We start from the raw sequence: 26,752 nt of genomic DNA on the forward strand, positions 1-26,752 counted from the left end.
ATGGTTGAGGCCAGTTTTGTCAGGTTAGGCATTATGCCTTAATGTCCAGACATCACCTTCTTGATGTGGTCAGGGAGTTAGCAAATTTGAACAGAAATTGAGAGCTTTTACTTTGAAAATGAGCTACCAGTACCAGGAAAATTTCCTTGGTTAGCAAACAGCATGTAGTCACGGTCATGTTACTGTTGCTTAAGTAAAGTTGGAAAGACATTCAAAGATACGATCATCTGGAATCAGTAACTTCAAATCTCCCTGAATCTTGAATCTCCCTTTTAAGTCAAGTAACACCTGTTTCCATATGTTGTAATACAGACAACAAACTACAACTGACCAACCCCCAAAGTACAACCAGAGGCAGTTCATTGATGTGTCATGTGAATTTGGTTGCACTAAAGATATAAATAAAAAGTTGAGATTTTATTCAAATTTATTAGATTAAAAAAAAAATCCCAGAAATTATATATCTTTTTCCAGTCTAAGTGCTGTAGTACAACCAGAAGGAGCTTATTGACGTGTGATGTGAGTTTTGTGGCACTACAAACCATAAATGTGATATTGAGTTTTTATCAAGCGTTTCCTTTTGCTGTGGTAATTTGTTGACAGTTCCTGAGTTGTGGTCTTAGCCAGCTGCACGTCAAGATCAATGTAATTCATAAAGAATAGAAGCTGTCTCATTTTGGGCCAGGGGACGGTTTTGGTCAGTTGTAATTTGTCTGTATTGGAAAGAGGTGTCATCTATATTCTAATAGCAAAGTGGCCTGTGTGAGTGTGTATGGCTTCGATCACGCAAAAACCGGGGAGAGCTGACATTTGCTGTTTGACATGCTTATGTATTTTGGGTGAAGGATGAATGCTGCAAAAATGTAAAGTTGATAGGACAAATATTTTTGGAGAAATTAGCAATTTTAGCCAACCAATAAACAGTGATGCTGCAATGCACCATGGGAGTTCAGGGTTTTGAGGTTTTAAATGTTGCTATTGTAGTTTGTTAGTTGAACAGTGTTATTGGTTTGTGTTTTTGTAGCTCAATTGGTTTAGTCAATTTAGATAAGTCTCATGTTGCTAATACCATGAGTGAAATAAAATTTTTCACTTCCAATCCCGATACCTCGGCAGAGCACAGCATTTGAAGCCGTGCAATCAGTCCCACAACAACAAATGGGCGTTGTTGTTATTTTTCCTTCACAAGAGGGACAGCAACTTCAGTTTGCGAACTGGCAAGCTGGTCCAGTCCACAACAGAGAACCTTTGTGTTCATTGCACCATGAGAAGTTAATGAGGAATGAATAAAAACTGTGTGGTGTAAGTCAAAGGGCTGTTGCCGTTTCTTGTCCGCAACAAGACAAGAGTCCTGGTTAGTGACTTTAATCAGCAGAAAGGTGAGTCACGATTGACATCAGGGCTGAGCGGTAAGGCTGTACGATATGATCTAAAATTCATATCATGGTATAAATTGAATTCCTTCACAATAACGGTACATATCACGATATAAACTTAAATGTTAAAATCATGTTTCTGAATGGGTCCCTTAGCAAAGGTAAATTGATCAAAATAAATTAATGAAAAAAAACCAAACGGGTATAATGTAATTTTGAAAACATTTATTGTGCAGATCTCAAAACTACAGGTACAATTTGCCAGAAGGTACATCAAAGATGCAAGCCTAGATTTGATGGCTTGGTGAAAGAATTTAATTTATTTACTGTCGGGTCAGAGGCTGAGGTTTCATCTCTTTAACACTAGATTGGCACTCCCGCTCTCAATACATGAAGCGCTTTCCAGATGGTCACTTGCACTTTTCTTCATTTACAAAACTCAACATGAAATCACCAAAAGAAAAATTAATAAACATACTTAATTTACTCATATTTGAAGTCGGTGTGGGTAAATCACGTCGTCCTGGCTGATTTTGTCTTTTTGCTCCGGTTAAAAAATAAATCCTTGCGTTATTAAATGTGGTGCTTTCTCAAAAGTTTGATTCAGGACCTGACAGAGCATCCGCCTTCTGCCAGTGTGTCTGCTGAAATAAATAAATAACAGCTTTCCAAATATCAGCGACAGAACAGGTGTCTCACAAACTTACATGAACAGTAGTGAGTCACCTCAGCTCAGAACACCCCTCTCCACTGCAGCAAACTGGTTCACACACACACACACACACACACACACACACACACACACACACACACACACACACACACACACACACACACACACACACACACACACACACACACACACACACACACACACACACACACACACAGCAGCTTCACAGAGGAGTTTTCCTGAATCAAAAAACTCTACGGTTGTATCGCGATTAATCGTTGGAGTCTAAATCTCTGCTCTCGGCCAAAATTATACCATTTACCGATTAAACCGGCTAGCGCTGCACGGTATTGGCGGTTGATGGGAGAAATTGTATAAATTTGGTCTACGGTAAAGATTTGGACTCCCCCGACGAATCGCGATAACGCTTCCGAGACAACCTGCACCATTTATTGATTCAGGAAAACTCTGAAGCATTGCTCCTTTCTTGCAGCAGACAGAGTGAGGGGAGGAGGGGTGTTCTGAACTGAGGCATGTCTCTCACTGAGATGGGGAGTGTTTTGAGCAGTCTCTTCTGCATTTAGCAGTCAGCTAAACAGGCAAGCATTGAGGAGTTCTGTTGCAGACATGTTAGCTGAACACCGCAAAGCCAAGACAGAAACGTGCAATATTTACAAAAGCGTTGTTTATGTCAGTGGACGGCTCTGCCGTGACCTGAATCAAACATTTGAGAAAGCGACGTATTAAATAAGGCAAGGACATTATTTATTTATTTATTTTTACTGGGTGTACTAAATCAGCCAGGGAACTACAATTTATCCAGACTGACTTCAACTATGAGTAAATTAAGCACTGTTAATTTTTGCTGGTTTCTTATTGTGTTTTGAAAATGAGGTAATGCCTCTGTCCTGAAAATGGTTCATGTATTCGGAGAAGGTGTCCCATCTAGTGTTAGAGATGAAACTTCACCAAAATCTCAACTGTACCTTATGGCAAATTGTAGCTGTAGTTTTGAAATCTGCACAGTAAATGTTATGAAAATTACATGATTTGTTTTATTTATTTTTTATCAGTTTAGCTTTGCTAAGGGACTATATAACCCATTCAAAAACACTCCCGTTATAACTTTTACACTTAAGTTTGTATTGCGATATATACCATTACTGTGAAGGGATTCAATTTATACAGTATATATGAATATATATAAATGAATTTCAGGTCATATTGCCCAGCCCTAATTGACATCTTTAAATTGCTTTGATGGAGGTTGATGAATAAATTGTACAGTCAACGGGAAATTGTAATTTTCCTGCCACACACCATCAAAAACAATGTAACGGCCCACTTGCAGCGTAAATGTATCAGGCAACAGCGTAATGGTCCGTTGCGCTGTTATAACGCTAGTGGGAACCCTGCATCTTACAAAGAATATGGTCCAATATTTTATTACGGCTGCCAACAAAGTAGGGCAGAGGTTATGTTATGGAAACTAAGTGCCAAAACAGCAATGACAAATTGTGCATAATAAAGATAACACTGTTCTGTGAAAAATTATCTGAAAAACAATTCAGAAACCGAAAAATTTGGGAAAAACAAAACAAAACAAAGTGACACCACAAAAAAGCTTTTATTCACGTGCATGAACTAAATGCATACTTCTGACATTTGATCACATCAAATTTAGCTTATGAAAAGCTACTTCTAACAGGACTTTGATGCTGAAAATATTTTCCAAGGTAAAATTTTATGGAATTGGAAACTGTTGGCAGAGGTTTTCACTCCATGAGCGTGGTGCTGTAGTTTGAATCATCAAGTAATCATGATGTCAAGTTTCTGTCACTTATGTAAATGTTTTGCTTTTAAAATGTCACCATACAGCTGAATTTGGGGGTAAGTTAAGAGCCTGAAGTCTGAAACTGGCTTTGGGCACATCTTGACAAAACATGAGAGCAAATGGTGTATCTGGAGGGTGGGGTGTATTTTGGGCTTGGGCCTAAACCAAGTGTTAGGTTTCTGAGTGTGAAAATATTGGCCAAGAGGTCTCTGTACCTGGGTGTCATGTAACTGTCAATAGTTGTTTTCATTTTCTTTTTTCTCATTGTCAAATCCCTCAAGGGAGTTATGAGGTTTCGAGGGGTAAGTGTTCATCCCTGTGGCCAGACGCTGCAGAAATAATGATGTGAGCAGATGTGCATGTGAGGATTGTCCCTTGTACTATACTTATTTTGTCAGGCATCCCTCCCCCCTTCAGTCCCTGTGTATAACAAATGGAAGTAAGGCACCATGCTAAAAATGTAGTTAGAACAAATAAGTTTATAGATATGTTGCATGTACATGCATTTCTGTAGTGCTTTTCCATTTGATACAGATGCTCAAAGCACTTTACAATGTTACTTCATATTCATGCACTTCCACGATGATGGGGTGCTGTCTTGTAAGTTGCTCAACTACACATTGGTCCCAATGTAGGAGCAATTTTTATTTGCTTGTTTGTTTTTGAGTGGTAAACAGATCCCCCCCCAATCTGATTTCACCCCAGGGATGGCAGGGATGAATGCCCATTGATTGAACTTGTGCAAGAGAAGATAACAACAAACGCACTAAATAGCATTTGTAAATGCAAGCAGAGCAAAATGAAATGGAATGAATAGCAGCAGGGACAGATGGCTTGACAATGAGATGCAGGGAATGGATGAGGTCCAATGAAGGTTCGAGTCCTTGAGGTGGAATGGGGAAAATATACATCAGCGCACCTGGATGCCTGTGGAATTAAACACACTGTGAAAATCTAACAGTAAAACTATTGCTAGCATTAGATGCTTGCCGTCACCGCAACCCTGGTGGGATTTTACTACAGTGTAGATAGACGCACCCACTGAAAACACCAGTTACTGGGGCGTTTCTGTAAATGTTTGTGACATCTGGGGAGTAGGTCAAGTTCCTGTGGCAGAATCAGGGTGTTGAGTAACATGTCAACTTGTCTCTGTTAATCTGTGCAGTTGTAACAGAAGCACTTTCTTTTGGGATTAATAAAGTCTTCGGATTCTGTTTCCTGCACAATAGGACCGTGTATTGGCTGGCCCAAGATGTGGTAGCTGAGAAATGTTAGTCCGTAGGGGTTGTCCTAGATACATAAGTAGTGCAATGTGTTTTTAACTGTAAGGTGCTCTCTAGAACATGAGAATGGGGTGTCGAATGACTTGAGCGCAACCAGGTCCAAAATGCTAATGTAGGTCGGGGCACCAGCTAAGGGGTTCCAGGGGCATGCTACCTTGGGAAAAATTTGAAATAGAGAAGCAAATTTTGTCTCCTTTGGTGCAATCTTGTCATGAAAATGCAGTTGGGGGAAGATTTCAAAATAAGGGCTTTTTTTTTTGCTGGTGATTTCTGAGAAAGGAATGTCAACTCAAGCCAGGATCTCCGACACTGATACACCCAACCCAGACGTTTGTTTTTTTTGTTTTTTGTTTTTGTTTTGCTCCTGGCACGAAATGATTCAGATTTTCATGTTTTTTTTTTTTTAAACTCACTATTACTAACCCTACACCTTCCCCCAATCCTAACCATAACCCCCCCCCCCCCCCCCGCTTTTAATTTCTTTTTTTTATTTTTATTTTCTGCAGTCTTCACGGAATATATTAGAATAAATTTGTGTTCCCGTTAGGGAATTGTGGCGCTTTTTGTGAGAATATCACAACCAGTAGATTAATGTATATTTCGTGATGCTGAATCATGGCATGCCATGAGATATGGTAGGATACGCCTCAGGTGAAGCTGCAGGAAAAGTTCAACGGTTTCCTGAATTGGGATGTGCCCCACTGCCATCTTATCATAGACGAGACTGGCAATGTGTTCCAAGGTAGCAGTGCTCAGCTGGTCCCGTAGCCCAACCATGATCCTGTTGCTGCATCTGAACACACTCTCCCTGCTTCAGTGGCACAATGCAGCTGAACCAAAAATAATGTGGGGCCTCTTGTCTTGTGACTTTAGGTTGGTAGTAATTAATGCAGGCAAGCCTGTGCATTATCCATTCCTGGTTCTGTTGTGGATTGGATCTAAGTGTTTATACATGACCAGTCAAAAGTTTGGACACTCTTTTCCCATTCAATTGAATTGGACTCTGGATATTTCAATAAAGAAATTGTTAGTAAGGGTCCCGAATGGTTATTTTCATTTGTTCAGCCTTCGACACTCTTCTGTAAAGTTAAAAAAAAAAAAAAAAAGCTTCATTTTTGAGCTTTGTAGCACAACCAACATCTTTGGTTGTGCTATCAACAATCCTGATGCTCTGCATTTTCTTATCATTCTTCTCATATCTTTTTTTTTTATTTGTTTAATGCACGCAGACCACAGTGCTGTCATACCTACTGTGAACCTGTCAAACAAGCAGAATGTTTTTGATGAAACAGTAATTTTCTTATCCACCAAAACTTATTGCTGGGAATTGAGTGATCAACACACACAGCACAGCTGTACAGTTATTTAAACATTTTGTTGTTGTTGTTTTTAAGCATAGGCTCAGCATATTTCTCTGGCTCTTCCAAATTTTTTTATGAAAATGTATTTGTCGTGGCTGCTAAAATGGACTTAGATTTCTGAAAACACAAGGTTTTGTGATATGATTATGCAGACACTGCTTTATTTTTGTTTTTAGGTTAGCACTCTGAATGACCTGGTGCTGATGCCCCAAAATTCTGAATGGATTTCCAGTCACAGAAAAACCAACAGTTGTAGCTCCCTCAGCAGGATGCTGATGAGGCCAAGTATACTTCTGTGTCTGGCTTTGTTTGCCCAAGTTTTAAACATCCACTGCCGGCCTGCAAATACTGATGAAGGTAAGATACTTTAACAGCTGATATTTTACTTCCAGAAGACAGTAAAATATGTTCCTTAGTCTGTATTTATCTTCAAATTTAATTATTTATTCATGTCTGTTTTGTGAGGTGAGTTATTCCTGAATCACTTGTATTTTGCTTATACTTTGAACTGCAGCTGTTGGACATTGTACGGTTCAAGCCAATGAAAGGCATTCATCTACGGATGACTGAAACTATGAAATTTCAATGCTAGTCATTGCCAAAACACTGCAGCCAAATCCAGTTATTAAGATTGAGTGATTTGTTTTAAATGATTTCCCCTCCAAATGAAGTTGAGGACGTGCAGTCTTAAGTGCTTACATAGCATGTCAGGATTCAACTACACTGACAGACTTTGCAGTGCCACATTTTTTCCACATTGTGTCTTTATGTAATGGCTGAGTGGATCCTTGTCATTTGATTGGTGCTTTGAATGTCACGTGACATGGATTATTTGTCCCATTTGTGTTGTGTTGCATTGAGTGCAGTTTGCTTCCATTTAGAGTGCATATTTGGTTCCATACATTTGGTACCATTGCACTCTGTGTGTGTGCGCGCACACACACACACACACACAAAACATGCGTACACACACAAAGCAAATCCACTGCACTGTAAGCTGTCTGGAGGCTGTTAGCAGGACATTAGAATGAAAAGCTGGACTAATTTCTGACTTTTTTTTTTTGCTGGACAGCAACACTATCGGGACGACTATTTGATTGAGCTATCTGACCGTGCACGTTCTAACACGCACACAAAATCCACTCCACTGTAAGCCGTCTAGGTGCATAAAGAGATGTTCAGATGAAAAGTAGGGATGCACCAATACCACTTTTTTCCAGACAGACTATAAATATGAGTACATACATTTTGGTACTCATCGACACAGAGTACCAATACGAATTCTTAATGATAGTATTACAGTTTTATGATGACTTTGAGAACATGTTTTATTTATCAGTTATTCCTTACTTTTTGACTGTAATTGCTACCAATATCATTAGCTTTGTTTTTATTTACAATCATTTCACTTAAATTATGTAACTTCACTTTTTGACGACAACAATTGTCCTTTAACATTAATTGTGCGTTTCTTAACAAGCATGACACTGCCAGACATCTCACTTAAATGTGACCTGTGGACTTCAGCACTACAAAATATACCACACCAATAACTGGACTGAAACTGTCCATCAGTCTGTGAGGACTTGAAGCCTTTTTTGAAAATGTGAGGGCAGATTCTTTTTGATGAAAAGCGGCTTCTCTGCTTTATCAGCGGTGAGACTTTCTGTTTTTATCTACAACACTTTTAATTAAATATGTAGCGGTAACATACACAAATACAAACCGTAAATTTTTTTCCCCAAAGGTGGAACATGTAAATATTGGAGGAGCACGGCTTATGCACACACGGCATTGCACGTGCGCGCATACACACACGGTGTCGTAATACAAGACAAAATGGAGTAATTTTAACATTATTTTATTTTTCCATTGTGGATGATGGAATGACTCAGCTTCGCCTCATTGAATGGTATGTTCCAGCTTTCACCTCATGAAATATTCGTACCATTGAACGAATGTAAAAACATTCATTATTTGTTTTATATAATGGCTAAAATAGATAAGTAGTGCAATGTGTTTTTAACTGTAAGGCACTCTCTAGAACATGAGAATGGGGTGTAAAATAGATTTTATTTTACTGATTTTATTAACAGAAAAGGGGACTTACATTTTGGTGTTCCACTGCAGTGATTCTCAACCGGGGTGCCGCGGCACCCTAGGGTGCCGTGATCGATCGTCAGGGGTGCCGTGGGTATTTTTCATATTCGCGATTACCGTGAATTATTTATTTTATCCACAAAGCATAAAACGACTCAGAATCTGATGTCAAACTTGCTGCAGCCTCGCTCTCGTCTTAAGGCGGGACAATAACAAGGAGGCTGACGGCCGATTAAAACAGTGCCGTCTCCTTCAAAAGCCTTCTAAAATGCGGAGCTGTCAGTGTGTGTGTGTGTGTGTGTGCCTGTGTGTGCGCGCGCGCGCGGAGTTAACAGGCTGCAGACTGCGAGGGAGGGAGGGGGTGGGTGAGGGAGATTCCTGAATGCAGTCGCGACACATTCAGTGCGGAGCAGAGAGAGGATTTTAACCCAAGTGAACGTTAACAAAATGGAAACGTGAAGCTGCCTTTACTTCTCTCTGAACTTTCTCTAAAGGTGTGATTCTGCTGTTACCGTCCTGTTCACACCATGTGCGCGTCGTATGCTGAATTTATGAGATCATGAGATGAAATAAACGGTCAAATATCTTTAAAAACATATTTAAAAAATGAGAATATATGAATGAACTGAGCCACAAAAAAAAAAAAACAATGTTCAGACGCAGAGATCACAAAAAGCAGGTGAGAACTCTGAACTTTAACAGCTGTTATTTTCCAAAGGTATTTATTTGTTCAATCTTGAGCTTAATGCAGTGTTTAAGCACAAAACGTGACTGATGAGGAGAAACAATTTCAGAAATGCAACAGAAACAACCACAAATCAGAAAAAGTTGGGAATGTATGTAAAATAAAGATAAAAATAAAAATGTTGCACCATTCCCAGTTTCTCCACTCACAGAAGCCAAACGTTCTTCCAGAGTTGTGTAATTATACTACAATAGTAGAATATAAAGAAGGGGAAAAAAAAGAAAAAAAAATAGACAATATATTCGTCAATCGCAATTATTTGTCTGACAATTAATCGTCTCCAGAAATTTCTAATCGTGACAGCCCTACTTGAGATCAGAGCGCAAAATGCTTGAGGATTTTTGAAATGCGGTGTTTTCTGTATCGATTTTCTATTGCGATAACTGGGTTTTGCGCAAAACCAGAGGTAATAGCCTTATAATATTATTTTGGTTGGTGGTGTGCCGCAGGATTTTGTAAATATAAAAAGGGTGCCGCGGCTCACAAAAGGTTGAAAATCACTGTTCCACTGTGACGTGTAGTCCAGTGATGCTGTGCACTGACTTCGGACTTCCATTTAAAAAAAACAAAAAAGACTTTGTGTTGTTCCTCAGCCAAAAATCACATCAGCATTTCATGTGAGCAGGTCTTCATGCATACAGACGCCTTACAGCGGAGTGGTTTTTGTGTGTGTGCGTGCGCGCGCACGTGTGGCAGCCTCAGTTAGCTCAATCAAACTGTGTCATTGTCCCCCGTCTGCGTGCGTGCACACACACACACACGCGTGCGCGCGCAACCGGCTTGGTCGACTGTGTATGTCCTCAGTGCAGCGAAAAAAATCATGCCAGAAATGAGTCCAGGTTTTCTTTCTCTCTTCCTGCTAACACACAGCACAGTGGATTTGTGTGTGTGTGTGTGTGTGTGTGTGTGTGTGTGTGTGTGTCTTACAAGAATTAGCAGCACCAGTTAGCTCATTCAAATTGTGTCTCGGGAGAGTCGTAGTCCCCTGCGCGCGCGCGCACACACACACACAACCTGGTCAGCGCTTGTGCGTGCGTGTACAACAACAAAAAAAAGACTGTCCTCAGTGCAGCTAAAAAAAAAAAATCACGTCAGAAATGAGTCCAGCTTTTCTTCTTTTCCTGCTAACAGCCTCCAGGCAGCACAGTGGATTTATTTTGTGTGTGCGTGCGTGTGCGTGCATGATCACGTGAGCACACTTGCGCGCGTGCAGAGTGCAATGGTACCAAATGTATGGAACCAAATTTGCTCTCTAAATGGAACCAAGCTGCACTCTAAATGCAATGCAGCACAAACGGGATGAATTAATCCATGTCATGTGACATACAAAGCACCAATCAAATGACAAGGATCCACTCAGCCATTTTTATATATATATATATATATATATATATATATATATATATATATATATATATATATATATATATATATATATATATATATATATATATATATATATGTGTGTGTATATATGTGTGTATATATGTTCATCACAAATAAAAAAAAAAATTCTGAAATAACTCATCATACTTGTACTGCAAACTCACAAATTTACGTCATTCTTATGCGTCTGTTATCAACACACACTCATGACGTCATCATAAGTAAGACTCAGAAGCGCTAAAAATAATGTGAAAGCTCATTATTCTTTGCTTTTTACGATCTGTGGGGGGTCACAAAATTAATTAATTTTAGGGTGCGAGTTTGTTCAACTTAAAAAAAAAAAAAAAAAAAAAAAAAAAAAATTCTTTAGGTTGGGTGTTGAAGCAGCCTTCATAATAAAGAGGGGCTGGGCTGATGCTCTGTGGGTGCATTCCAACACGTGGATATGGTAACAACTTTAATGTTACAGTTTATTTGTGAAAGAGGCTCTAGTCTGATCTTTCTGGGTTTTAATGTGCAACATGCATGTCAGTTCCTACAGACTCTGCTGGCAGCTAAACTAAAGTACTTTTGGCTAAATTGGAAATAGGTTATTGATATGCTATTTATTTTGTTCTTAAACTATGTAGTGAACCTTAATTTTCATCTCTCAAGAATTTAGCCTGGTTTGGTAGTTAAACAAGTTAGACTGAAAAGGGGAAAGAAGCAGTGAAATTGAATACCTAAAAATGTGCCTCTTGGATACAGTCCAACAGTGTAATAGCTACCTGGACTTGTAAGTAGATGGGTCTTGACGTTTACACTCAGCAGTCGGAAGTGGAGTGCAGCAAAAGAATATGATAAAGCTCAGCATTATAATTACCATAATTAACCAAAAGGGTCTCTCTTGGGCAGTAAGCCCTAAAATAAACTTGCCGCTACTGCATTTAAGCTAACACTGGGACAGGGAGGAGTAAATGACTCCCATGTGTAGCCCAAGGCCAGCTCCACTGCCAAGTAGTCCCTGCTTCTCTCCTCCTTTGTAATGAAAAGGTATTTGTTGTCACAGAGAGAGGAGTTAACTGCCAGGAAAACTATAAATTAGCCTGTTTTGCAAAAGGAAAGAAGATGCTACTTTGAGCCCTCCTTTATCCTGGAGGATAAGGTTTCTGAAGGGAATGTTTTTCTTCTGAGCTGAGTAATAAATTGCTGCAGGGTGGAGATGTCTGATGCATTTACACTCCACCCAGTTCTTAATCACCAAATGGCCAGGTACTATCTCTCTGCTTCCCCCCAATAACTAACTTGAGAAAGCTTCACTTTCCCCCAGTCCCCTGCTGGGTGACGAATGGCTTCAGCTGTCGACAATCACAGGATAAGCATTTGGATGCATTCCTTTTGTTGAGAGTTGGGGGACAAAATAGTTGTATGGAAATTGTCATGCATTTTTCTTTTTGTCTTGATTAATTTTATCATGTGTTCACACTACAGGTTCTTAAGCAAATTTAATTCATTTAAATTTCTCAGACACCGCATGCACAGCCATTCTAATTATTATAACCTTGAGAACATGCACATCGGTGTGACTAGTCAGGGTGCTTTGGGCTGCGCTTTTGGCTCACAGCCAGAAGGTCCTGTTCTTTATTCTCATTGCACATTGCGCTACAACAAAATTCTCTTGGGAGCACAGACCTTTTCAAAATGAACTTTATCCATTTTGGAATAAAACTGTGACATAAAATGTGGAAAAAGTGAAGCACTGTGAATACTTTCTGGATGTACCGTGTATGTAGGTAGGTAGTATAAAACTTTGAATTCTTTATATTTAAATCGCATGTTTTCACACTGAGGTTGACCAAGGAGTCGTAGTGCATGGTGAGACACTTGACCGCCAAACTGCATTATGATGGCCCAGGAGCTGCAAATGTGTTCTGGGAAATGTTTTTATTGTGGTTAGTCTGCTTAAAATTTTATTAAATCTCATTTTCTCCCCGTGGCCGACAGCCACATCACTGCTGACTGCCTCAGCGAACAGAGCAATGGCAAGCAACAATTCACAATGGGTTTAATTGTTCATTGTTTTTGTCTTAATTGTTGTTGTCTTTGAAACATCATGTTCTACAACTTGCTCACATCACAAAATGTAATAGTGTGTGTGTGTTTTGAATGTGCTTCATACACAGTCTGAGTGTGAGATGGAAGAAGTCACCTTGTGAAAATTAATGGTCATTTAAAAAAAACAGATGAATTTGTCATTTAGTTGAAGATGACAGCAAAAGTTTAAAGATTGAATATAATATTTATGCAGTAGAGAGCTGACTGTTATGTGCTGTTTGTAATAGTCAGACTGAATAATGAGCCATGTATGGATTTGACAGAAATTTCAGTGATTATTCAAATATTGAGCCACATATGATGTTCTTCTGAAGGAATTACAGGAAATTTGAACTTCACAAAATTAGCGCCATGCTCAGACATGAGCCTTGTTAGCCGACTAATCTGCCGCTAAGAGCCACTACTCTCCCATGTTTCTTGAATAACTCGACTCGCACAAAAAATTTCCTGCTACATGGCTCATTATTCATTGTTCATTATTCAGTCTGCCCAGGGCTGTACAGAAAGGAAGGCCCTTATTTTTAATGTTTTACTTAAAAATTAACGTGGGACCAGCACATAATTTATGTATACTTTATGTATGTATGTATATATGTTTGAAGCTCTAGCATTTTGCTTTTTTTAAGTACCAGTGGAATTTATGACTAAAATGCAACTTCAGCTTTACATCTTGTCTAAAATTACAAACTAAAAAGAGGAAAAAAAAATCAGTCATGGTGCGCAGTGATGGGAGTTTTCCGGGGAATTCCTCGAAATCTGGCTTTTTGCTTTCATGGCGAATGTTTCCAAGTTATTTTTGGTTGCCTGGTCCATGTCGTATTTAGTCTGTGGTCTGATTATTATTATTTTTTTGTTATGATGTTTGTATTTGTAAAATTGTTTGGAAATGTCTTTTATGAGACACAACAGTGGATATTAAGTGTCATGTTTTCGCGTCCTGATCCGAGACTGATAGATAAATATAACGTGCTGCAGCTCGTCCACACAGCAGCCAATGAGAGACGTCATTTCAGATTTTACAGTGAACTCTGTCACGTTGAAAATGGATAGAAATGTTATGTTGCAGCTCTTGAGGAATAAATTAAAATGGGCCTGGCTTGAGCAAAAGGACCAAAAACACTGACCTGACTTTTTTTTTTAAATCATCGCCGGGAGTGTTTGCATTTCTAGATAGTCTTTGATCTCCTTATATCATGTTTTTGATGGAATTCATTGTCAGCTGACGTTATTTAAGTTATTTCACGCAAATCAAACTCTGTCTTTGGGATGAATTTGCTTCAGACTGTCTCCATGCAAACTCTGTTAGCCTGCTAAATCTCCATTTTTCTGCTTTCTTCTGTTACATGGGTGTGAAATATTCATGTGGAGGAAAATATGATAAACATCTAACATGCTCATAGAAGTTAAATATTGATGTGAAAAAGGTTTGTGTCGTTGTGCGCAACACATAAAATCACATCACTAGATGGAAAAATCTTACTGCGTTTACTATTTATAGAAGTGAAAAAGAATCAAATTTAAACCCAAATCAGTGTTCCTGAGAACTAAGTGATATTGTTAACTTAATGAACAGTAGATGCAGCTTTACTTGTATCATGTTAAGACACTATTGATTCTTATAAAAGCACAAATTGCTGACGTCAAATGTTTAGATAAATGTAGACAGAACAGTAAGTCTAACCTAAATATGTGGTTTTCTGAAATAGTTATAAACACCATTTTCTAAACCATGTGACACTGTATATTGTAGTTCTAAAATGAGCAAGAAAATGCGACTGAGAAAGGGCTCTCATTTAGCTTATTAATTGCATCAGATTACATGTAATGTTTAAACATTTTCTGGGTGAGATCCTCCACTGGGTGCTGCAGCACCCCAAAAATTTTTCTTTTTTTTTTTTTCTATTTATTTATTTATTTATTTATTTTGCAGTGCGGCGGCACAGGAAAAACACCTCCGTGTTGATAACCATTTGTAAAATCCAGGCGGCTTTTGATGGCTTTCAGTGGAGTGAGTATATGAGAAATTGTTTAACAGCTGGACATGTTCCAACTTGTCCTTAAGGCTTCCAACGGAGGTGTTTTTCCTGTGGCGGAGCGTCGCAGCGGCTGCGAGCCGACGCTGCAATCCGCCTGCACGTCTTTCATTAAAAAAATCTCCTTTAACAGTGGAATATCCGGATAAAATGCGACGTACATTTTAGTAAAAGATGAAACATCCCGATGACTGACAGAGTAAAATGAACCTGCTATGTCTGATAACAAAGCTTCTGGGCTTTCATTTGAAAGTGATAGCTCGGATTTACAGGGGATATACAGAAAGCAGGTGACACACTTCACCTCGAAAATCATAACTTAATCAGAGACTGTTGGATTTTGGAACCTAAAGTGTGGTGAAGCTGCTGTTTGTGTGGTAGGATGCTGATTTACTGCCACTGTGAATGTGGACATGGGACATCTCCATGACAGTTGTTTTTTTGTTTTTTTTTATAAGCGCAGATGTATTTCTTACATTGGAGAAAGTCAGAATACATAATGGACTTTATATATAATGTGCCACAATCACAAGAACTTGAGCTGAAGGCAGAGCTGCTGTTGGACATTCTTTAGCCGGTGATTGCACGTGCAATTCGTACCTGGGGACTAGTGGACCCAGACACGTTCTCTGGCTGGCAAGCTGTGTGAGAGATTATAGTGGATTTGACATGTTCTCTGGTTGGTGATCTGTGAGTGAGGACATACAGTGGACCTAGACATGTTCTGCGACTGGGCTTCTTTGATGGTGTGGATTTTACATTTGGAAATCTTTACAACTGGGTGAGTGGCATGTTCAGTTTGTTTTTTGTTGTGTTCACCTCAGTGGAGCTGGTAGGTTTTATTTTTATTTTACTTTGCTAGATTCTGGGAATTTGGATCTAATTTGAATTTAATGTCTCCAACATTTTTTTTTTTTTTTTTCCACAGGGTGCCTGATCACACAGAGGGTTTTTTTTTTTTTTTAAGATTTTCACAGTTAATATACAACACTTACAAGCGTTTTATTTTCAACAGTTGCGTTTATGGCTAATGGAGTGCAGGTGCACTAAATCTTCTCGCAGCTGCTACTTTTACCGTGTCTGCATCAAAATGAACAGTTATCACCAGAGCTCTCAAGTTGAGATACGCTCAAGGAGTTATTTTCCACCGAATCTTATTGCAGGTTACTACAGTGAAATATTTCAGAATGTCATGCATTAGCATGAGAGCGGGACAACACATGCATGAGACCTGACAGGACCGCTTTAAAGCATGAGTCTCACTCAAAATGAGTGAGACTTGAGAGCTCTATCACTAAAAAACGACTCGTCATAACACATCACACTTATGTAAACTTTAGGATTTTAAAATATGTGGTTCAGTTCTTAATGTTAGCAGATAAATTCCATTCAAGCGTGCACTGAGATGTTTCTAAAAGCTACGTCACCGGTGTCGGAAACACTTGAGTATTCACGAGTACTTTGTTTCCGGAGGTCTCCGTAGGTGTTTGTTACGAATGCCATATACTTTGAAACCAGTCACGGAAGTGCACAAAGTATTCCCGGTGGATCATCGGATGGTGACTAGCAGGCTAAATCTAAATTGTTATGATTTCGGTGCGGCATGTCCTTTGACAGCCTCAACAGCTGCAGAGCTGATCAATGTCCTGCTGCTAAGCCAAAGTGATTACTGATTAATGAATGTTTAGTGTAATTTGTGTTTTATTGTGGTGTTATTTGTCATTGCTGTTAACTATTTTTGGCCTCGCAAGCTGCCAGATCTGTGATAGTGTAAGGGAAACACTGCCATGTTTATTTGTGCTTTAAAGCATAACCACCCTATTCACCTTATTCAGCCCCGCCCACTTTTACAGCAGAGGCATTTCTGTTTTGGATTAGGGCTTACGGTGAGCGGTGTTTTCAATACAGAACGGAAGATATTACATGGATAAAAACAAAAACCTTTTTGAAAAGCTCAAAGGGATTGACTCTGGCTCACCCACGGGTCATAACAGAGTGGGAAGATGACATGGAAAAGTGGCCCTCAATTATTTTTAACTACTTTGTGTTGTCACTCATCGTGGACAGTTCGGCTATGAGGAACTACGAGCTCTGTGCCGCACAGCGCTGCTGAAGCTCGTATAAAAGCACAATCAAGTTAAAATACTACCCGACAAGTGGTATCACCGTAATGCCAAGATTACGTAACGTTAATAAACGTATTATTTCATGCAGTGTTTGATTGTATCAAACGTCAGCAAATGAGTAAATAAGATAGCAGCTAATGCTACAAACACAGCTTACCCGTTTGTCTCACTAGCATCCACCGTGGCTTCTTCAACGGAGCGTTATAGTCCAATAATTTCTCTGGGTAAAGATCCAGTGGTGTGGGGTTTTTCCTCCATAAAATAAAAAGAACAGACAGGGACGTTTGGATGGATTTTTCGAATTCAGCGCCTTTAGCGAGCACCGGAGATCCTCGTATTTCAATGGAGGAGGGAACAAGTTAAATGCTGGTCCATGGCACTCAGATCTCTGCTTTCCATGTTCAAAACATCGTTCTGAAAGTGATAGTTTCCTCTTTTTCCAGTTGTTGTGGCACGTACAAACTGAACAATTAATGCTGCTCATGTTCGGACACTTCTAGTGTACCGTGTTCCTACGTAGATAATCATTGACAGTGGCAAACCGGAAGTTGCTTGACAAAATGACGCCGCCCACCCTGACTTCCTGAATAAGGTTAATAGCAGTCACAGAATGGTTTCTTTCTCTGAGCCAGTGCTTTGTTTTCACAATGTTTGTTCTCTCTCTCTCTCTCTCTCTCTCTCACACTCACACACGTAGATGCTAAGACACCTCTTATTGAGTTGCTCACAGAGTTTCTTCAGAGTGTACCGATTTAGAGAATGCAGTGAAATTTACTCCTGTGGTAGATGTCTCTCAGACTGGGGAGGTTCTAAGAAAGCATCAAAGTTGCTCTTGCGTCTTCCTGATGATTCACTCCTGCAGGCTGATGACGCATTCTGATTTACCAGTTGGAATGGTGCAGTCGACAGTCATCGTGCTGGGCATATTCATACTGTGTACCTTCTGCAGTAGTTATGCTACCCCTCCCTGGCGTCTACTGGACTTATAGTCTGTCTCTAAAGTGTCATATTTGTAAAGAGCACAAGTAACCTTTTCTGTAGAAGTTGTGTTGAGTGTTTTACTACGCAGCTCCAGGTAACGTAGCTATGAAAAATTCCTTCATAGCTCAAATGTGACTTGGCTGATGAAGGCAAAACACAACACTGTCTTTTAAAAAGTTATATACCAGACTATGAATCATTACTTCAAATTCTTTAACTTGTGCAAGTCCTGATGTAGCTAGTAAAAAATAAAATTAGCTGTACAACATCTGAACAATTCACACAGATTCAGAGCTATTTTAAGCCATAAAAGTGATGTAACTTAAGATGCTATTACCTACCTGAATGTCATTCCAACTGTGTTCAGCTACAGTCAACTTCATGACTAACTCCAGTACAGAGAGTCTATCTGTTGTTTTTGTCTCCAAATGTAATATGGATTTATTTTGGTTCTCAAATCAATTTCTTCTTTGCGATCAGCATATGTTTGTCTCTGCCTCTTTGAAAACCTGTGGTGTATTCAGAAAAAAAAACAAAAAAGCAACTATCGCATACATGTCAATAAGAATGATTCATAGCAATTACGATGCTATTACCTACCTGAATGTCATTCCAACTGTGTTCAGCTACAGTCAACTTCATGACTAACTCCAGTACAGAGAGTCTATCTGTTGTTTTTGTCTCCAAATGTAATATGGATTTATTTTGGTTCTCAAATCAATTTCTTCTTTGCGATCAGCATATGTTTGTCTCTGCCTCTTTGAAAACCTGTGGTGTATTCAGAAAAAAAAAACAAAAAAGCAACTATCGCATACATGTCAATAAGAATGATTCATAGCAATTACATACCTTAAAAGCTGTGTTTCTGATTTCACACACAGCCATTTAGAACTCCACCATGTGGTGCTGTGTTCTCTCTACAGGAAAATGACATTCATTGACAGCCTTCTTCAGGCATCTCCCAGTAGCTTTGCTTAGCTTAGCCATGGGTGTAGCCCAGCTTAGCCAATAACACAAAACGTGTAGAAGCTGAGCCACGTCATGGTTCTCCTGTTAACAGGGATCACTCTTTGTACGGCTGTCTGACTCCTGATCACAGAAGCGGGTTCCTCAGGGAGACTTGTTAGCGTTCTGCATGTAGCATCTTAGCTTATCGAGATGCCACGGCACAAACCATAAACAAGGCTGGTTTCACACTTTCAGGAGAAGAAACATGCTTTGTTAGAGTTCACAAAGGGAAAGCTTAAAATCCATGATTAGATTGTTTTTTTTTTTTGTTTTTTTTTTTTTGAGATGATCATTCTGACACTGTGGTTGACTTTTTGAGGTTTTCGTGACATGCTTGTTATTTTGAAGTATGTCTGTGGCATTGCTGTGTTCGATGGTCACTTTTGATCCACTTGTAGTTTGGGTGTTGTCATTGTTGTTGCATGCGCATTCTTACTTATTATGCTAGTTGGTAGTGAATCTTGACTGACTGAGCATTTCAGCCAGAGGATACTCTGGCCACTTAAATCAGAGCTCGGGTTTTAGCTGATTGGACAGCGCATCCGCTTCCCATGCCAGAGATCATGAGTTTGCCTCCTGAGGGGAGCGAGTGGGAGGAGTCAGAACAGATACACAATGCAGATGAGAGAGTACAGTTGCTACACTGGGTTGATTATTTTTTTTTTCTTTTGTTTTTGATTGATTTATGGTGCATATATATCAATCAAAAAAGGAAAAAACTTTCTATAATTTCAGTTTACCCCCCCAACCCTCCTCAAAAAAAAAAACATCTGACTTACCTCGAAAGGAGCGCCCTTGGAACTCGAGCTTAGTTTATGAGCAGCGTTATCTTTAAGACCAGGTGGAATCACTGCATCTGTGGGCATATGAATGGAGTAGAAGGACTTTGACCAGGGGGTGGAACAGCATATTTAAAATAAACGGGAGTATCCTCTACCTGTTCATTTGACTCTACTTTAACATGCCGCAGCAAATCGGTACCAAACCTGATCATACAATGTGTCTGAAGTACTGGTATAACGGATCATAGTTGATGCGTACTGAACCTAATACAACAAAATGTTAATTTTATGTAAAACAGTGGACACCTTGTTTTCATTCAGAACCTGTGTGTGTGTCTACAGCAAAGGCAGTTTTCTTTGCATAGTAGCAAGGCGCCAAACTGCAGCACATGCTTCATACATGATCCATTAGGCCAGTCAACCACACAGCAAGCCATATTATTACAGATATTTGTAATAAAGTGCTCACAAAGGATTCCTTTGGTTTATGCTCATGTTAGCAGTGCGCTATAGTGCATCCAGAAAGTATTCACAGTGCTTCTCTTCTCCTGGATTTTGTTATGTTACAACCTTATTCCAAAATAGAGTAAATTCTTTTTTCCCCTCAAAAGTCTAATCACAACACATGAAATCACATGTACATATGTTTTCACGCCCTTTTGCTCAATACTTTGTTGATGCACCATTGGCAATTCCAACCTCAAGTTTTCTTGAATATGATGCTACAAGCTTGGCGCACCTATCTTTGGGCAGTTTTGCACATTCCTTTTTGCAGCACCTCTCAAACTCCATCAGGTTCGGTGGGGAGCATTGGTGCACAGCCATTTTCAGATCTCTCTAGAGATGTTCAATTGGATTCAGGTCTGGGCTCTGACTGGCCCACTCAAGGACATTCATGGAGTTTTTCTGAAGCCACTCCTTTTGATATCTTGGCTTTGTGCTTAGGGTCGTTGTCCTCCTGAAAGATGAGCCATTGCCCCACTTTGAGGTCAAGAGTGCTCTGGAGTAGATTTTCTTCCAGGATGTCTCTGTACATTTCCCTCAATCATGACTAGTCTCCCAGTTCCTGCCACTGAAAAGCATCTCCACTGCGTGATGCTGCCGCTACCATGCTTCACTGTAGGGATGGTGCTTGGTTTCCTCCAAACATGGCGCCTGGCATTCACACCAGAGAGCTCAATCTTTCTCATCAGACCAGTGAATTTTGTTTCTCGTAGTCTGAAAGTCGTGCAGGTACCTGTTAGCAAACATCAGGCATGCTGCCATGTGCCTTTTACTAAGGCAGGGGTGGCCAAGTTCGGTCCTTGAGAGCCACCTTCCTGACACTCTTGTCTCCCTGCTCCAACACACCTGAATCCAATGAAAGACTCGTTAGCAGACTTTTATTGAGCCTTTCATTGGATTCAGGTGTGTTGGAGCAGGGAGACAACTAAGAGTGTCAGGAAGGTGGCTCTCGAGGACCGAACTTGGCCACCCCTGTACTAAGGAGTGGCTTCCGTCTGGCCACTCTACCATACAGGCCTGATTTGTGGATTGCTGCAGAGATGTTTCTCTTGATGGAAGGTTATTCTCTCTCAACAGAGGAATTTTGGAGCTCTGACAGATTGACCATTGAGTTCTTGGTCACCTCCCTGAATAAGGCCTTCTTCCCTGATCGCTTAGTTTAGACGGGTGGCCAGCTCCAGGAAGAGTCCAAGTGGATCAGAATTTCTTCCATTTACAGATACTGTGCTCATTGGGACCATCAAAGAAGCAGAAATGTTTCTGTACCCTTCCCCAGATTTGTGCCTTGAGACTATTGTATCTCTGAGGTCTTCAGACAATTCCTTTGACTTCATGCTTGGTTTGTGCTTTGACATGCACTGTCAACTGTGGGACCTTATATGTAGACAGGTGTGTGCCTTTCCAAATCATGTCTAATCAATTGAATTTACCCCAGGTGGACTCTATTTAAGCTGTAGAAACATCTCAAGGATGATCAGTGGAAACGGGATGCACCTGAGCTCAATTTTGAGCTTCATGGTAAAGGCTATGAACACGTAACTTACATATGATTTCTTAGTATTTATATACATTTCGAAAAATCTAAACAAAAAAAAAAAACCTTTATTTCACATTGTCATTATACAGTATTGTGTGTAGAATTTTGAGGAAAAAATTATTTTTGTCTATTTTGGAATTGGGCTGTAACATAACAAAATGTGGAAAAAGTGAAGCTCTGTGAATACTTTCCAGATGCATTGTATGTGATGCAAACAATGTCTACAAGATGATGTTTTCAAGATGCACAAAAAATTGAATCCACGAATCACTGCTTTAACGTGCTCCCCTTGGTCACATCGTCAACCGCAGTCTGAAAATACATACATGTAAAAGTAAAATTTCTTTGCGTTTATCCACGGATCACAAACCAGTTTTAAAGGCCTGTACCACCACCTACTCTGAGTGTGTGGAATTAGGGTTTTAATTATTCCAAATCAATACAGTACAGAATGTGAAACAATATAATGGCATAAAATCAATGTGTACAATAAATGTCTTATTAGGAAACGGCACAGGTTTGATAGATTTACAGGGCTAGACATTGACCACTTTTTGCCACTGGCCCACAGGGCCAGTAGGTTTGAGACGCGAACTACAGCCACCGAAATTTTTTAATTTTGATGCAATTTCATGCATTCTAAGGCTGAAATTAATGAATGCACAAATTGCCATTAGTTTACAACTTTTTTGCATTGCAGTTTGAACTGTGTACATACCTTTTTGTTACTTATGTACATGTTATTCATTGAGCATGTCAGTAAGACTTGTTCAGAATAACAAAAGTTTTAAATTGTTACTATTTAACCTGTTGTTTTTGTTTCAAATTTTCAGGTTTTTTATAAAGTTTGGACTGACCTTAGATGCACTTATTAATTTAAGTTATTTTACATTTTGCTTACCTTTTGAAGTGTTGCAAATGAATTTTTAAGTTGGAACTGACCTTTTTCCTGGTTATTGTCTGGGTTTGGGTGGTTGTAATTTAAATCGGTAACAGAAAAGGCCAAATGCACACTCCACTACTTCTTCTTTCGAGTTTATTGGCGGCTTGCAAACCTACACGGTGCATTACCATCACCAACCGTTTGGGTGTGCACCATTAATGGAGTCTGACATACGCTATATTAGTAAGGAATTGAGGAGAAAAAAAAATGGGGTAAATTACACTGAACTATATTTTCTTGAATAACCATGTTCAATGCATGCTCCACGCATAGACAACATACATTTCTTTGACCTGAAATCTCGTGTCCGTGTTGCAAGACAAAAGCAACCATGGTGGATTAGTTGAAGCTTGATGACATGGAGATGTGAAGAAAATTGACTTTGCCGCTGGAATAAATGGTATTAATGATTGTCGTAGCCCAAATGGGCCATCATTTTTAAATTGTACTGGCCCAAAAGTGGGCCAAATCACTGCCAGGCCAGCAGGCAAATGGCAGTGTTGAGCCCTGGCTTATCACAATCATACAACACTTTAAAAGACTGACTTCACACAAATTTCTAATGACTGAACGGTCTGTGCTATCTGTTAATGAAAAACTTGATTTCTTTTTTCCCCAAAAAATTTGACACAATCTCACAGTTTCATTAAATTTTTCTGATGAATATCAATAAATCTAAATAATAGGCAAGGATTTGTTGGTTGGTTGCTTAACACTTATAATTTGGGAAATGCTGGGTGTCGAAAAAAAATTTAGCACGCCATTGCAATCAGTGTATCAACATTGTGGTATTATGCTACGACGAAAAACTACAACACTTGGCATTCATACGCCTGCCAAGGAAAACTGAGGCATCGATAATAAAATGCAATTACATTGTTGGAATTAACACATTAACATGGTCAGTTGAGGCTGCATACCTCCACCATGGAAAAACGCTTAAAACTTAACTACAGGGCATAGGAAACAAAAAAAGATAGTTTAAAGGCTATAAAATGGAAAAACACAGACTGCTGTAATTTATTTATAGCCTAAAACCACCTCAGAGCAGGTAGCTGAGTGAATAAGGAGCTTTGCCTGCAAATATGTTGACCTGGGTTCGAATCCCTGTCATGCTATCTGTCTGTATCCTTGGACAAGATACTGAATCTACAGTGTCTGTCCACCCAGCTGTAAATGGGTATTAGCCTTGGCTGGGGAAGTAACCTGTGTCTGACTGGGGTCCCATTCAGGGGGAGTCAGACTCTCATTGTGCTACGGAATCCAGAGATAAGCACCTGCACCAGTGGGTCTAAGGGCCTGCATAGGACCTAGTTGTTCTATAAAACCACAGCATTGATACATAAGTTCTGATGGTGTACTTAATTCATTTTTTTTTTATGAAAAACACTTAAAACTTGGCAACTATTCACTCTGATGAAGGCAGGTACCTCTGCTAGTTTTAAAAATTGAAAGGGAAGGAGGATGGACATGTGTGGCTTTTTATCAAGAGTGGAGGAAGGCAGTGTAGAAATACAACTGATTAGTTTCGCAAATGCTGTCACCTCAACAAGAGTGAATTATTCTTGCTTTGAACTGATTGAAAATGTGCCAAAATGGATCAAATCAAAGTGAAATTTAAAAAAATTGTCTGGAGGGGCATGCCATGAGGCACTTAAGCCCACACCATTTCAGATATATTTTCCATTAATAATAAAAAAAAATGTTAAGTAATTTTTTTTCCTTAACCAGCACCCATGTGTATAATATGGTTTATAACAAAGCAAATGTCTTCTAAAAATGTGCACTCATTTGATGGCAGCATAGCATGTTTCTGTTGCCGCTTTTTTTTTTTTTTTTTGGTTAAAATGTACTTATTACTAAATATTTAATGGCAAGTGGATGCCTGCAGTGTTACAGCTTGTTTCTGAAAGTGATTTACTGTATGTATCTCGGTGCTTTAACCACCCTGACGTTACTGCATTCAGCCATCACTCCAGTGAGAACAGGAAATCCCAATAGTCATTGACACGGCATATTGCTTCCTATCTTGTAGCGCCACAGAAGGTTCCATAGACTGGCGCCAACTTGCTCCCCCACCCCCCTTTTGTGTGTGTGTGTGTGTGGTTTCTCTTTTATTTAGGCTAATCTTTTTGTAGGTTCAACACCACACAGTGCTTCCATGTTGACTAAAATTCCTTTCATGATTTATGTAATTAGACTGATTTTAAATTGTCTGTCAGTTTTTAAATGGTTGGAAAAATGAGTGCCCTTTCAAGATGGGTTACTTTCTGAAAATATGACTTAGTCTGTTTTATTTCAATCATGTCACCAGGATGCTTATCATGTGAAACAAAATTCACAAAATGGGTGGAAAAGTGGCTCTAGACAATGTGAAGAGTTAAAATTTGCTTAAATTAAAATTGATGAGTGACAGTGGCATACATGTGTGTTTATATTTACCTTCACCACATCTGTCTGTTGGTGTACCGTTATGAATACTCACTGCCACAGATCCACAAAACCTGGTGGAAAATATTGGGTCTAGCCTGGAATGATTTTCATGATATTTTCCGGTGAGCATGCTCAAGTGACTGTAGACATGTAACTTTAAAAAATTAAAACTGTCCCATATAACAGGTTACACAAGCTCCTTTTTTTTTTTCTTCAAACAACAAGAATTGTCATCATACCATGAAAAGTCAACTACTGCATTGAAGAAATGATGACCTCTTGCATAAGAATAATCAATGATTTATAAAATATACAAATAAACAGAAAACATCAAGGGTTATAATTCATACTTCAGAATAATTTTTCTTTCAAGTTAAAGCATTCACAACAAATTATTCTACATAATTATTACAAACAGTAATGTGATTATGTATCGAATCGTGATAATGTATGGTCATGGAGCTAGCTTATTGTTACACCCCCGCAAAAGTGATATTGACTGCAGTAGGATGAAGGTTCTCTTCCGTGCCAAAGTCTTCAAACCAGTTGCATCACTGAAAGCAGTATTATTTGAAGTCTAATCCAACAGCTTTCTAGAGTCTACTGACATCTGCCAGTCAAATAATTTATAGTACACTTAGGAGGACTGCATTTCTATAGCACTTCCCCATCTAGCAGAGACTCAAAGCACTCTAAAGTGACATTTACTTTCCCAGCCAAAGCCAGTACCCATTTTTACAGTTGGGTGGACTGAGACAATGTAGATTTAAATGTTGTCGAAGGACACAGGTAGCGCGAGTGAGATTTGAACCCACATCTGCTTATTGGCCAAGTCCTTATCAGAGTCCTTATCACTGAGCTACCTGCTCTGTACATCTCATGATATCAGAAGCTTGAGTCCATAGGACAGTTTCTGTGGACATGTAAAAAGAAGTATTATAGTCACTTTTAAGATGGACAGATGGAGCAACTACAAAACAACTCGCTGTTGGTTTAACGGCTTTAAGCCTGTGTCCCACCAAACAATAAACTATGAATAATGAGCCACGCATGGGTGTGTCAGTGATTATTTGAAGAATGATCCACATTTAAACTGTCACGTATCCACTACTAAGGCGTCTCTATGTGCCTCTCTGTACCTCACATGTGCCACGACTGACCTGTCATTTGAGCCCCGTCCAGCCTCGAGTGGCTCGTGTTGCCACATATGATCCATGTCAAGCCACATATGATCCATGTAGCGCCATGATAACGCAACATTGGCGCACATTTAGGCGTGGGTCTGGTCCAAACCTCCAGCCCTCCCGCACTTGGTCCCTTTTAAAGTGTGGGTTTTCAATTCACAGCAGCATTTAAAGAAGTTACATTTTTAAACGCAGTCCAAAAATATATGCTCCAGTACTGTCCTGCGGGTGTGCGCTGCGTGCTCGCTGGCTTGATTTCTTCTGCAGCTTTAAATATAGTCATTTTCACACCGTGATCCCAATTTTAACTTTGTGTTCATCCGTTTATGTCTGAAAAATCACTGTTTCTGTGGGTGCGCCCTGCCGTTT

The 26,752-nt window shown here is 39.4% G+C and overlaps 1 protein-coding gene across 5 annotated transcripts in view; it reads left to right on the forward strand.

Annotated features, from left to right (window-relative positions):
* LOC117510226 (fibroblast growth factor receptor 1-A-like) overlaps window positions 1–26,752 on the forward strand; it is a 119,206-nt gene that overhangs the window by 16,039 nt on the left and 76,415 nt on the right. For all 5 annotated transcript variants that reach the window (XM_034169856.1, XM_034169854.1, XM_034169852.1 and 2 more), the window contains exon 2: window positions 6,704–6,884. In XM_034169856.1, coding sequence (XP_034025747.1) covers window positions 6,731–6,884 — 154 coding nt within the window. In that variant the 5' untranslated portion in view covers window positions 6,704–6,730. The remainder of the gene's footprint in view (window positions 1–6,703; window positions 6,885–26,752) is intronic.

This window comes from Thalassophryne amazonica, chromosome 5 (genome assembly GCF_902500255.1).
Source record: "Thalassophryne amazonica chromosome 5, fThaAma1.1, whole genome shotgun sequence".
NCBI lineage: Eukaryota > Metazoa > Chordata > Actinopteri > Batrachoidiformes > Batrachoididae > Thalassophryne > Thalassophryne amazonica.